At 36.5% G+C, this 14,990-nt stretch overlaps 2 protein-coding genes across 2 annotated transcripts in view; both read left to right on the forward strand.

The window, feature by feature from the left end:
• The window catches only part of corn (microtubule-binding protein cornetto), a 79,781-nt gene extending 65,306 nt beyond the window's left edge, over positions 1-14,475 (forward strand). The window contains exons 3-8 of the mRNA XM_077434405.1: positions 9,881-11,399; positions 11,469-11,834; positions 11,911-12,052; positions 12,137-12,755; positions 12,825-12,924; positions 12,999-14,475. Coding sequence (XP_077290531.1) covers positions 9,906-11,399; positions 11,469-11,834; positions 11,911-12,052; positions 12,137-12,755; positions 12,825-12,924; positions 12,999-13,223 — 2,946 coding nt within the window. The 5' untranslated portion in view covers positions 9,881-9,905 and the 3' untranslated portion in view covers positions 13,224-14,475. The remainder of the gene's footprint in view (positions 1-9,880; positions 11,400-11,468; positions 11,835-11,910; positions 12,053-12,136; positions 12,756-12,824; positions 12,925-12,998) is intronic.
• LOC143914098 (CGG triplet repeat-binding protein 1-like) lies at positions 5,991-9,392 on the forward strand. Its single transcript, XM_077434189.1, has 4 exons — positions 5,991-6,011; positions 6,516-6,585; positions 7,603-7,836; positions 7,913-9,392. The coding sequence occupies exons 1-4, from the start codon at positions 5,991-5,993 to the stop codon at positions 8,194-8,196; spliced, it is 609 nt and encodes a 202-aa protein (XP_077290315.1). The 3' UTR covers positions 8,197-9,392.
• Positions 14,476-14,990: the final 515 nt, after the last annotated feature.

The following is a 14,990-nucleotide window of genomic DNA, read 5'->3' on the forward strand; positions in this document are numbered from 1 at the left end:
TCTCTGTATTGAGAGTATCCGCTGGGTATAAATATTAGGAGGTTTTGGTCCGTGCTTCATTCGGAGCAAGAACAATAAACTACATCTAGCACTACTGCTGCGTATATCACTCTGTATTCATATATATATGTATATCATATATTTACACTATCCAAAAATAGTGGTTAATATTAATTTAACTATTAGAAACTGTTCGTTAATGAATTTAAAGTTTGCTCATAGTAAAACACCTAATTATTGTCATAGGTTAGGACACAGCTGTAGACTGCAAACTTTTCCAATTTAATTTTTGAAACTATTTTCTATCGTAGGTAATAAAAATGCTAATTTCCATGCCCCTAATTTATGAGACTTTTGTTTTCGTACATAATAAATATGCTACTTCCTGTGTCACCCTTAATAATGTGCCTGTTTTAAATGGGTGACTACGCTTAGAGTATAGTTTTTAGAATTATTTCCATAAAAACTGGAACAAAGTTATTTATTGACCTAATATTGTTTTGTAAATGTTTAAAAATATAGAAGCGCCTTGTAAAAATAACACGCATCGTCATTCTTTCACTTTTGTCCGTTGGATGAAATCGTTTCCAATAATTTTCCATTTTTGTCGTAGATATGTTTTATGTACATTTGAATTCACTCTTATTTGCATAAACATCTTACGTTTGTCCAAGCTGAATTTGCCAAATTTTCTCTAAACCATTAGATTTACTACAAACTGTCAGCACCTCGTTTAAACGAGTACTACTCCTTTCTTTAGATTGTACATATGTATGTAATTAAATTAAAAGTTGGATCTCATCATATGTATGTACATACACATAACTATTGCCATTCAGTGTTGCTGTATATATGATACAGTTGAAGTGTATCTTCCGATATATTTTGACTAGTTAGAATATAATCCATCTAACTTGGTACCAACTTCCGCTATAGTTGAAGTGTAATATATTCCGTCTAACCCACGTAAGTTGATTCATACGGTGAATTATGTACATTCCAACTGGTCAAAATATATTACAACTGAAAATATGTACAAGTCAACTATAAGTAAGATGGAGAAGTTAGGTTTTCGTGAAAACGTCACTCGACTGTAGTAAATTGAGTTGGAAAGTCACATTTTTTTTTGTTTTGAACCCATTCTTAGAGTATTAGAGTATATTATTCATTACATCATAATACGGTACTCATTATATTATATTTATTCGTAATACCTAGCAGGTATTAACGCATTATTGAATTCTAAAGCACATTCGTAAATCACCTGAACTGTCAAAACTCAACTGTTATATTACAACTGGTGCACATTATTGAAAGTATATTTGCGCTTGTGGAGATATAATTTACAAGTTGAATTGTATTCGAATACGATTGACCTAAAACGTCAGTTGGAATATATTACAACTGAAAATACACGTTGACTGTAACTAAATGCTTACCATGAGTGTTCAATCACCCTATACATTCTCGAAATCGTCTGCGAGTTCATCATGCAAATGCGGCGAGAGACACCATTTCGCATAGCGGTATTTTTAATGGATTGTTTTCGCTGAAAAATGCGTGAAATTTGCCCGAAAACGTTGACATTTTGCATGTATTTTTTTTTTGGCACTTGGACGCCTGCCAGTCTGACTCTTCCCTTCAATGTGACACACAGAGCCGAGACGCAAAGTACTGCCCCCTTGACCTGTCGATAATATTTACGTTAGCTAGTCTCAAATCGACAGTGTAAAACGTATCGATGTATATTTTATAAATATTTTCTCTCAATCGGTTAATACCGCATTCGCATCACTCGATAGTTGAAAATATTTTACATGCGGTGGATTTTACTTTCAAGTCGGTGCTTTATATACATACTCGATTGGTATTGAATTCAAGTCACGCACCCTTTCAAAGCTGCGTATCGAAGACGCACTTGGAGACTGACAATACTACGAAAATATATCTTTAGATGTATTTTATGTGCGTAAATATTTAGAGACGTACAGCGTATCTATGTATAAAATCAAAATTTCTGACAGATGGCAAATGATGATTGGAATCTTTGTGTAAAAACTAATTTCTGAGTAAATTTATATGTATGTACATACATATGAAAGCGGATCTTATGTACATATGTATAAAGGTCTGTATCCTGCAAGTACGGACAGTATTCTATACCTATAGAATGTACCAAATAATTCTGTACGTACTTGCAGGATACCTGCTGTTGCCGATTCGTGTTGGATAGGTATGAACAGATCTTAAACCGTAGTGCAATATGAAAGTACAATACTAGAGATGAACAGGGTGAAAACTGATATTATGATGGTGGTTCGACATGGTCAACTCGTAAGGACGGATCTGATCTTGAAGTTTTACACTGGTTAATTTATCTGGGATCAACGTTATTGGACGACGGAGGGTGTGGATCAGTGGTGGCTCGATCATGTGGTCTGCGGGCTGCAGCCTCCCAGTATAGTAAATACGCATGATATTTTTGTCATCCACGTGGGCTGCGGGCTGCAGCCCTTCTAGTATAGTACATATGCATGCTATTTTTGTTTGCATTTTTTGGTGACCGGTATGCTAAAAGAGCTACTACAACCCCTCTTCATCTCTGCAACCCCCCACTGGAAATTCTCACAAGCTGCCACTGGTGTGGATTTAAATAAAAAGGCAGATCGGTATGGTGATAAGCTCAATGTTGAAACTGAGAAAAAAATTGGAAATACTGGAGTATCACCGTGTCTACGAAAAGCTTCTCCGTATTTCTATACAGAGTGGAAACATGGACGGTGCGAGCTTGATAAATACAGAGAGCAGATGCTTTTGAGATGTGGTTCTGGGGACGGATACTTAGAATCCCCTGGATAGTGAGATGAACCAATACCTCAATCCTGCTAGAGCTGAGGGTTGGTGATAGGCTTTCGTCAATTTGTATTTCTTTGGGCACATTGCGAGGCGAGACCAAGATAGCCTGGAAAAATCGGTCGTTTTGGAAAGCGTTGAGGAAGCAGTGGAAGAGGAAAATCTGCAACAAGATGGAGTGATCAATTCAGTGAAAACTGTAGTTTCGAGAAGGCTGGAGGACCATGACGGGCCGCATTATGGAAGTCAGAAGACGTGAAAGTCACGATCCTCAGATATGAAGAAAACGACGACAAAGAAAGCTTAGTGCCATTCCAATAAAGGCAGCCGAATGGAAGAAAATTGAAGCTTTTAAAATATGGTTCTGGAGATGAATTTTGATGATCCCATGGACAGCAAAACGAACCAACGTTTCAATTCTGATGGAGTTGCGGATAAAAAATCGCTTGTCAACAATTTTTGAGAAGAATTGTCCAAATTTTTGGACATGTGGTGAGAAGAAACCACAGCAGACTGGAAAAGCTTGTCGTGGTTAGTCCTGGAAAATGTGCTTGTTGTGGTTAGTGCTAGAGGAAACGCCCCAGGTGCCAGAGCTCTTAGAGGTCGCGATCCTCAGTATTGAGGAACCGACCGTAGAAGTAGTGCCCGTCGACATTTAAATATGGTTTTTGGAATATCATCATCCATTGCTAGACGAAGGGCTCTCTAAAAGTTCGCCCAGACTAGATGAATGACGGCGACCTATACGCATTTTCCTTTTGAAATTCTGATCCAAATAACCTCCATATATTTGCCTTACTTTTTTCCACCTAACTTGTGCCCTTCTAGAATAAGAAATAAAGAGACGTATGAATGTGAAACTTGGACATTGAACGCCAAGTTGGCACAAGTCTAATGCACTCAAATAAGTATGGAACGTTGTATGCCTGGCATAACGTGGAAAAACAGGAAACGGAATACGTGGGTGAGAAGTATGACAAGGGTTGCGGATATAGTGGATAGAGTGAAGAGATTGAAATGGCAATGGACGGATCACGTGGCTAAAGAATGGACGAAAGGTGGACAAAAGAAATGCTAGAATGGTACCCGAGAGAATACAAAAGGGTAAAAGGAAGACCGCAGGGAAGATGGGTAGACGAAATTAGGAAAATGTGTGGAGGAAGATGGACGAGAGTTGCGCAAGACAGAGACGAGTGGAAGCGTGTTGGAGAGGCCTTCATACAGCAGTGGATGGTGAATGGTTGTAGATGATGATGATACACCTTCTCATACACCATTCAAGCACTTATGTTCTTTGTCTTTCTTTCTTCTAGCCACATGACCTACCCATTGCCACATTACATAAGTCTTCACTCGCCCCACTATATCATACCTAACCTCTCATGTGCTTCGCGTCCTGCCTCTTTTCATTATACATACCATGCAAACTTCTTTGGTGAATTTAACTTTATATTGTGGTTTTTTTTATTATTTTTTTGGACCAAGTTATAACTGAATATTCTCTAATTTGCATTCAAATAGTATATTTGTCGTTTATCGATCGTTCAGATTCATCTTATGCGGTCTAAAAATGACATTACTATGGATTAGTTATGTACATCGCAAAAGGATCCGAATCGAATAATAGAAAGTGCTGTACGTATTATATTTATAACGCACTATTTTACCTCTTATTTCTATTCGCAAGCTCCGAATTTATATTGTTTATTATTGTTTTCTTTTGTGCTTTAGATCTGATAAAACGAACAATAGGTTAGAACTGAAGATTTGCGATAATTTCGGTAATATTTTTAATACACGAGCGTAATTAAATACCTGAGCATTCCCATTGTCAGTGTTAAGTTTTCGTACATATATTTCGTACGTATATATTTATTATTTTATTTAGTTATTTTTACATATGTATGAGTATCCGTGAGGCGTTTTTGTGGAGGCGATCGAACGCTAGATGTGATGTAAAAATTCTTCAGTTTTTACCTCGTTCACTTATTTTTTATTATTCATTAAGAAAAGTTCGATTCCCACGATTGCAACGGAATGGGTCGTTATAAAAAAGCATTAAGTACACTCATACGTTTATTTTCCCAGTTATTATTACACTACACACTTCATTGCGCGATGCAACACTTGCGATATGCAAAAAAAAAATAGCACTTGTGGTGCAACGACACTGCCAAGTCGATTCTGTGCACAATATAACATGGCTTAAAAATAATATACCTACAGCCAACATGTAAACGTAGATAAACCTTTCTAAACTGCTAAATCTTGTAGCTGAAGGTGTCTATGCAAGTGTTTTCTCTTTAATTGGATTCTATGTATTTATAGAATTCCGTTTTGTACTTGTTATTTTTGTTTTTTCTCAATAAATTTTCCGAAGAAAATGTAATTAGATATGTCTACTTAGGTGTTCCGTTACATTAATTAGCACATACATACATTGAAACTCATTTGTGTGCTAATGATATTTTTCGCTTTGAAAAACTATTATTATATATCTAAATATGTATATTTCACTTGAACAGATTTGTTTTTTGCTCAATTTAATATCACTAGTAGAGGTATTTATTTAGACTCTTTCAGGGTGGCTGGTTTTTTCCTCTCTCGTTGCTTTTAGCTTAAATGTGAAAGCCTCTTACTTCCTATAGTACCTATAGAGTTAATTCTAGTGGGTTGCCAAGTCGACTAAATTTCTTTTGTCGTTCGAAAGCTGATATTATGTCGTTGTTGAAACTTGATATCAGTCCATACCATTACATAGAGTTCTGACATTTTATCTGAAAATGAATTTATTCAAGCTGAAAACGTAAATGGGTTCGGGGTTTCAAGTAAGTACATATTACTTTTTCTCGGAATAGAGTGAGTTTGTATTTCTGTACACATACATATCGGGATTGGTTTTCATATCTGTCGGTATGTAATTCCAAATAAAGGAGCAATATTGATGTCAAGAACACATTCAAAAGTGCGGCACGGGACGCGTAGGTGGACTCTAGTGGTGACAGGCGTATCTTCATGTCATTATTAATTCGTACAATCTAATTATTTTGACAAGTTTCTCCTACATTTCTTCAATATAGGATTCGCCGTTATCGATCACTGTCAATACAAGAATAAAATACCACTGAAAACTACCAATGATACAGTGGGACACTGTGGTATAGATTTAGCGTACCGGATTACATCTAGTGTTGTTTTTTTTGCATGTGTAAAAACACGTGCAGCGTACCTCTCTGTGTGTCTTATTAGGTTGATCTATTGAAGCACAAAAAATAACATCAATGAGAGTCTTGTGTACTCAAAATAGTGCTCATGTTCACTACTAATTGATATGTGGTATTATACAGGGCTTTTTCCCCATGTAACGCGGTGGAACGGCACCTTTTTGTCTCAGCATTTTTTATGTTTCAAACGAGTATTCTATATAATATAATTTTTTCAATAAAAAACTTAACAATAATTCAGTTCAGGCACCTTTTTTTTCAAAAAAAAACCCCTGGTATTATATTAACTTAATTGTACATATATTACGTCAATTATTCTGATCTTTATCCTAATATGTAATAAAAATTAAAATACATAGCTTGCTTCCTTTCGGAGCATAAATAATAATTATATAAATAATTCCATCCACCTCATTTATTATTTTATAAAATTGGGAGTATATACCTAAAATTAGTTTGTCTATCTTCAGAAGGCAACGGCTGACTACTAGAGAGCATGACTCTCAGGGTACTGTCTTTAAAAATGTTCCTCGCTGCGAAATCGATATGATAGAAGCACGCCAATCAAAAAGTTAAATGAATTAAAATTTAGCCAAATTCTTATCTCAACCAATTAGGTTTATTTAATATCCCTTTAATATCGATGCGGTGCAAACGATCGAAAAGCGCCAGACAGACTGAACCACAGATTAACGACACGTGTACCTTATGCGTGCGCACTGCTCGCACTTACACTAAGCGAAATCTACCCGAAGTCCCGACATACCTACCCTGTATACGTTCTGTGCTTCTCATACTTTAGTTCCGAATTTTGCCTTATTAAACTCGCCAGAAAGATCCAACTCAATTTTAATAATTGCATCTGTGCACATCGAAAGGTTACTCGTCATCTGATGTGCAATTTTTCATTCGTGAAGTCGAGAATTGCGTCCAGCCGAACATTGCGAGCAGCCATCCAGTTAATCTGTGGTTCAATCTGTCTGGCGCTTTTCGATCGTTTGCACCAAACCCCTTTAATATATGTATCTACATATGTATGTAGTAGCTGTGGATGAAAATAATTGGAAATAAAGGGTACCGTCTATAAAAATGTTCCTCGCTGTGAAACCGATATGATAGAAGCACGCCAATCAAAAGTAAAATAAATTAAAATTTAGCCATATTTTAATCTATTAGTCAATTAGGTCTATTTTATACCCCTTTAATGTATATACATATGTAGTAGCTGTGGTTGCAAATAATTCAAATTAAACATGTAAATTCGCAGTACAAATGATATGCATACATATTGTATCTATTTATTGGGTTATCAATCAATGCAAAGAATGCATAATATGTAATTTCGAATTGTACGTACATGTTGAAACTATGGCCGTATTCATAACATTTGTTTGGGCCGCCGCAACTGTCAAATGAAGACTCGTTCTGTTGTATAATCTATTGTAAAATCTAATGTACCATTGGGTACATTACTTACAAAATATATTTCCATCCAAAGGCATATTAATTTATATTTATTTTATAGTTAATATGGGAAGAAGACATATCAAAATTTTTGATAGAGCGCAGTCATATAAAAAAGAAGGTTTTTACATTACAAATGATACTGAAAATACAGTCGTATTACGGTGTAAACATTGCGATTGCAATTTAGAATGGAAAAAAAAAGACAATTTAGAAAAACACCTCAAAAGTGTCACACACATGAAGTACTCTGCTCGTGCTTCCAATAGTGATTTTTGCCATGAGATACAACCAGGTATTACACAAATATTTAAAATCAACTTCTCAGCTCCCAAATATCGATATGTGTTTTCACCAGTCGAAAATTCTAGGTGTCGTTAACATCCAGAGCATTATACGAGACAATGTGACCCAATTCAGACTCGATACTGTGAAAATGTGTCTCAAAGCCGGTATACCGTTGGAGCAATTAGACCATCCGGCGATGCGTGAATATTTTTCTAAATATATTAAAGGATCTGAAGCGTTGCCATGTGCTGAAAAATTGATAAGACTTTATGTGCCCATTTGTAATGAAGAATTGGAACAAGAGAAGATAGAGCAAGATATTAAAGTAGAAACTGATGATTATGAAGAAGTTGAATGTCTCGAATGAATGGTATTTGTAATTCTAGAAAGATCTGTAAAATTTCAATGAATATTTCACGACAACTAAAAATGATCATGAACTTTATTTATTACTAGTAGTTCCACTCGGCTTCGCTCAGTATTTGTAATAGAAACGATTTAAACATGGCTAATGTAATTGTAAACATTCACTTGTTTTTTATTCAATTTATTTGAATATTTACAACAGCCAATCGGTAACAAATTTGACGACAGCCAATCAGAATCGATTTTACACACACACAACAATGGACTTTGTTATATAGATGTATATAAAATTGTATTTTCTTCGATCGAACTCGGCGTCTCTCGGTGCTAGGCAAAAGCCTAATCATCGAGCCATGCTGCTCGCTATGTCCAGAATCTCAGAAAAACTGCATAAACGTATTATATGCCATCAGTAGTTTTAAATATTCTTAAACGCAAAACATTATATTAAATGTTTTGTGAAGTATTTACTCGAAATGAAGAAAAGTGGACATTCACTTTCAACTATAATGACTCATGTGAGATTTTTAGATTTATAAATATTCCACATTTACACATTCCATGTATCTTTTTAACCGTTTGCCCGCGGCCGTCTTCTATGGAAACTTTGCGCGACAAGTCTGTAGTGCGGCTGTCTTCCATAGAATTCCTGAACTTTGCACGGGATTTTGAGCCTTATATGCACCTATTTCAACTGTTTTAAGGTTCAAAATTGGTTGAATATATTACTGAGAGTTGAATGCCATCTATTCAATTTGCTTAAAATGAATATATACCAGTAAAAATTAGTTTTTTGTGGAACCATACTGAAACATCGTTTATGTGACGTCACGTCTGTTGAACAATGGCGACGATACGTCTCAATTGTATGAAGAATAATTATTTGACAATTCAGCCAAAACTACGAGATATATTATGTATTTTATTGTTTAAAATAATACTTTGTGTTAATTAACATATCTGGTTACTTGAGTAAATATTAAAATCTGTATTTAAGGTCGAAAATTCGATTGCCAAATTCGCGAAAAAGGTGCCGCGTACAGGGCTTGTTCGCTATATTTATTGCCGCGGGCAAAGGGTTTATACGTAAATATATATATATTTATATTTGTTTTGTTTGTAATTATTTTTGCATAAGTTATCCATAGTTATTATACTAGAAATAAGAACAATTTAGTTGTAGGTGGTAGAGTAAGGAAAAATACAGGTGGTGGTGTTTTTCACAGGGGTGTGCTCATGTACAATGCCCTCCTTGAGTAAGTCAGGGTTTCTAATACCGTGGATGCATTCTTGCGAGGTGCCAGGAGACACCTCTGTGAAGGACAGTGCATATAAATTTATATATAAAATTTTAGAGTTAAGTAATTAAGAATGTATTTTTAAATTAGCTAGATATCTAAAGTTATATAAATAAATAAAATAAAAATATAGTAATTTTTTGACTCATTGTTATTTTTTCCTTTATCACACAGTCGACGATTAATGATGTTCAGAATTCTTATGGCTTATATAGTCTAGTTTTTTATATGATTAAATAAATTAATTGTCTCATTCATTACATATTCTGACAACTGTGCCTTAATTTACATATCTAAAAAATTCGGATAAAAAGTAATAATTGTTTAATATTATCAAAAAAAAAAATGTATAGACATATAATTATATGAATGCTATTTTATTTCCAGATGAGAGATATTCTGCAGGACGGCAATGTGTGACGACGCCGACGCGCCCTTTGACATATCAGGGGGCGATGCTAGTGCTGTTGAGAGACTACCAGCAGAGGCAACTTGCGCAGACGAGGAAAACAACACTAACATCGTTGAAGAAGATGCTGCGTGCCAACAGAACTTCAATATCGAACAAGCAGCTATGGCTGTTGCCGGAAGCGACAGTGGTGTCGAAGTTGCACCGGGCGAATACGCCAGCAGTGGTGCTCCAGAACCACTTTCCTGCGCTTCCAGCCTCATAAGCTGTGGCTCTGGGTGTGATGACTCTTTCGACATCCTCTCTTGTAAGAATGCTGATCGGTTGGACGATTTTAAAACCAACGATGGAACGAGCGAAGGTGGGAGTGAAAGCTCTTCCATTACTGGCAGTGGTTCGGCTAGGGTTGCGGCTAGACGCTTGTCTGGCGGTAAGAAAAGAGTTGCCGTCACGGAACCAGGTAAATCTCCTAGAAATAAACCATCACCAGCTCCGAGACCGACTCAAGGACGTGCCCCGTCTTTAGCGACACGGGAAAGGGCTAGATCTAGGGAGAAATCTGCACCGGGAGAAAAGCCACCACCGCCTACCGGTCCTAAGCCGATCGTTCCACCTAGAAATCGGCCTCGTACCACTCCCGATTCCTTAGCGCTCATCTGCAGAGAATCTCCTTCAGTGAAAGTAAAATCAACAAAGACGTCATCAGTTCGTTGTCGCACTCCAGGAGCATCTTCGCCAGTCACAAACAATCCTATAACATCGCGCTTAGTTCTAGATTCGTCTAAATCTCGAATGACTCCTGATTCTAAAGCAGCTTATGATAAATACGCCACTCTTCCGAGAAGGAAACGAGAAAATTCGCCTGAATTATCAGTGTTCAAGAAGGAAAAGAACAGTCAATCTTCCATAGAGAATGTTCTTAATAAATGTTCAAGCATTTTCAAGAGGTCCGTCGCTCGTGATAGAGATTCCCCTCCACTAAAGAGTCTTCCGCCATATCCTAAGGGTAAACATGCTGGTAAAATACGCATCTATCATGAGACCAGTGTTCAAACGGTTCTTTGTGGTGGTGATGTAGAGAATGCCCTAGCTGGAATAGGCATCAAGGAAATTAGGACTGATTTAGTTTTAGTGAAAAAAGTTCATCAGAGCGTCCAAGTGGATACTAGGAATAGGGAATTAGAAAAGCTGGAGGCAAAAGTTAGAACATTGACCGAAACCAATTCTAAACTTCAAAGCCATTGCAAAGAACAAGCTGATAAGTTAGTTGCCATTGAAAATAGACTTGAAGAGGAGAGAGCTGATAAAATCGCAGCACAGGAAGAACTGCAAAAGAACACTCAGAGAGTACTGAGCATGCTCGGAGGAAACGATTCAGAGCCGTGTGGAGATAGTCTGATGTTGCTGGAATCCCAATTACAAACTTCTGCTAATATTGTCGTCAAACAACAGGAAGAAATCAACAAACTTCATAACATATGTCGAGGATTACAACAGGTATATATTTAAACATGTAATAGTATGGGTATTCAGTTCATAAAACTTACCATTTCAATTTAATTTCAGGAACTGAATAGAAACGTCAAAGCTTTCCGTTCGTTAGAAAGTCATTTGGAGGAGACGGAGCAGGAGGCGAACGAACTGCAGGAATTTTTGCAAGCTGAAAAGAGTACGCTTCAGGAAGCGCTTCGTGAAGGTGAAGAGATGACAGCTAAACTTAACCGAGAGGTAGTTCGTAGTAGACGCGAATGCCGACTTCTAGTCCGAATCAGCGAACAGAGACGGCATGAAGTTCTCGCAGCTCGTGCTCGTCTCGCAGTCAGTCGCCCTTCACAGACTACACCGTCTGCATTACCACAGCTCGCTCAACGTCTTCAATCTTTACTGCAAACACTGATTCAAACGTATTCGATTTCTCCAGACGATCTAGAGGTTTAAAACTATTCACATATTTATATACTTAAATACTAATCATTGAAACATACTTAATTTTCTTTATTGCTTATAGGAAGTTATATTCCATAATGAAGCATTCAGCCGAAGCGGCAGTAGTGAGGCTTGCTCTCCAGGCAGCCCTATTCCCAGATCACAACCTGCCACTTCATTGCCAGGACCTACAGTTCCGTTTCAATCCTCTAGATTTTCCGATGGTATATTTTTATATATGTACACACTGTTGGGTACTCTTTAATACGTGTAAATCGTTTAATACTTCGTTTGATTGAACTTTTTAGATGAAAATTCAGCAGATTTATTGGATTCAGAAACTGAACCTTGCCTCATGATGGAGAATGTGCTCGAAGATGTTGCCTTACAGGATACATACTCGCACAACTTCGTATCGTCCGGTTTGAGCATAATGTCGTGTCCGAATACGGAACCTCAAAACATCCAGGAAGATGCACCACTCACTTGTCCGATCCTCGGCGACGGTCAAATCAACGGTACTAGATTTTTGCACAACGGCAACAAAGAGGATTCTTTTAGTTCACTTCACAACATAACTACATTCAGCGGAGACGAGCTCTCGCCAGCGATACCCGACGAAAAACCCATATCGGAGTCGTCTTACTATCCCGATATAGACACTTTCGATCTGCTCAACATGGGTTATTCGGAACACGATTCACTTCAAAACCTGTCACAGGCCATACTCAACCGGCAACAATCGGAGGCTGAATGCAGCATGTCGGAAGACGCTCTAAACAAAGATGCCGATGCCTACGCAAACATGTCCAATTCCGTCGTCGATCAAGTGATAGTAGTCGATAATTTGATTTCGAAACTATTGAAGACTCTTCGGATTGTACAGTCATTGCACGATTCCAACGGACAAACGCATAAAAATGCCAAGTTAGTATAAAAAGCTTCAAAACGCCTTAGTAGATTTGAAGTCTGTTCTAATTTGAAATTATATTGCAGGGATAAGCTCAATAACATCTGCGAAGAGGTGATCAGTGATAGTCGGAGACGAAAATGTTTCAAATCAGACGCTAGTCATAATCTGAACGGGAGTTCGAAGGTAATGAATAATTCCATTCACAGCTTTATTATAGCGTTGCTGTATGTTAATGTGTTTTATATGTTATGTTGCAGAGTGCAGAAAATATATGCGAGTCAAGAAAAGTGTGCCAGTATGAAAAGCAGTGGTCTGAAGAGCATGGAGTCGATGACAAATGGTGCCACAAGAACTACGCCAGCGACAGTCAGCTGACGTCGCAGATGTACGACACTGAAGAACCGGACAGTCCGCACCACGGACTATCAGCTCTCGCCGATTGCAACGTCAGCTCTCCGCAGCCCATAGACTCTGCGGCTTGATGCAGCACTCCGATTATGAATTTAAAAATACAATACGAAACGTAACGAGTGATAAAATATATTGACTTATTAGTTTAGAAATGAAAGTTACTAATGTCGAGCATTTAGTTGTAATAAAAGTTTAATTGTTTACGTGATCAAACGGGCTTGCCAAAATAATAAAATGAAAAACGATTATTATGTTTAAGAAACACTCAGGTTTACAGTAAACCTTTCTAGATTATACTAATCAGCGATTTTATCTGATGAATTTTAACCGATGACTGCCATACAAGTATCGTTTGCTTATTATGTTATGAAAGAAAAAGACTTGCAAAACAATTTTTTCTTAATTTTTTTTTGTAGATCTCAATTTATAATTGTAATTTATTTTTTTGATATTATAAATGTTTCGTATGTTATGTGTGTGATATCATATAATGGTTTTGGGAGGCTATAAGACTGCCCAATTCATATTGTTAGCGTTCGAGGGCAACGAAAGCATTCCCACCTAGCAGTGTGGGCAGTCGTATAACTTTCCAACTATACGAATATCCATTGTAACTAAATGATCGCATACATAAGCTTCAATATTGTCATTCCATTTTTTTTTTAATTAACATCTGACATGTTTTTGTTTATATAAATGTATTGAGAGAGTGAATGTCAAGGATTGTACAATTTATATTAGTATATAAATAATGCAAACATTGAAGGAAGTATGAAGGAATTTCAATCTTTTTTTTATTCATCTAAATGTATTGTATACTGTAGGTTTAGAGTGAAATCAATTGAAAATTAAATAATTCATTTGCTTGCATAGTATGTATAGTACATTATATCAGTAGTCGTAATGAAACGCTTTTGTAGTAGTCGCGAGCAATTATGTACATATATTATATGATGGAAATAATTATTTTTTTAAAAGGGTGCGTTTGAAATATCCGAAACTGATTGTTTATAGCGTGTGCCAAGTCTTATGTTGTTCTCCGTCGTTCGGTGAGTGGCTTTAAACCGCGTCCTATGCGCCGTCCTTCGCCTATACTATATAATTTTCTTCTCGATGACACCATTCTACGTAGACTCTACATTGTGATATGTTGTTAAGTCGATTCGATTGTTGTATACAATACAGGGAGTTGAACGAAATGATTTTGAAAACAAGCGTGAACGAGGTTCGAAAGGTCAATAGATTTAAAAAAAAAAATCAATTCGTATTATTATATACATGTGTAAATTTTGTAAATAAAAATATTACTTTTTTGATTGGATCATGTCGTTTATTTCATTTGTAATACACAATTCTAGTTTAAAATGAATCCCCCCATCGTCATTCATCATCGGATATATATTTAAACGTGTTGAGAATCACACACACGGATATTCGGAAGTAGTAAAAAGTGGTGTAAAAATAAAACATTGTTGGGAACGATTTTTTCTGATAAAATTTTAATATTTATACACATTATACTTGTAATATATACAGAAGTTTACAACATTCGGTTTAACACCATAAAAACAATTATTCAATATCTTTCACCAATTTTTACAAACGTCCTCAAATAGTAAAATTCATTTCACACCATTGAGAACATTATACTTAATGCAAAACATATATTGGCTGCAAAAGACAATAAAAATAGTAATAAAGCTTGAGATTTACAACATACATATTTGAACAAAGGTAAACCGGAATATGATTTCGAATGGTGCTGAAACACATGATACGCCCCCCTTTGAGAGCTGAATCAACCCTCCGAATGCCGTTCAAGAGCATCCAGAGTAATA

Source organism: Arctopsyche grandis, chromosome 7 (assembly GCF_051622035.1).
Source record: "Arctopsyche grandis isolate Sample6627 chromosome 7, ASM5162203v2, whole genome shotgun sequence".
In the NCBI taxonomy this organism is placed as follows: Eukaryota; Metazoa; Arthropoda; class Insecta; order Trichoptera; family Hydropsychidae; genus Arctopsyche; species Arctopsyche grandis.

Bases quoted from the DNA above. Each gene is read 5' to 3' on its own strand.
- LOC143914098 (XM_077434189.1), top strand. From the start codon at position 5,991: ATGATACAGTGGGACACTGTG. The intron at 6,012-6,515 runs GTATAGATTTAG...TAAAATTGGGAG, and splicing joins TGATACAGTGGGACACTGTG to TATATACCTAAAATTAGTTT. The intron at 6,586-7,602 runs GTACTGTCTTTA...TTTATTTTATAG, and splicing joins TAGAGAGCATGACTCTCAGG to TTAATATGGGAAGAAGACAT.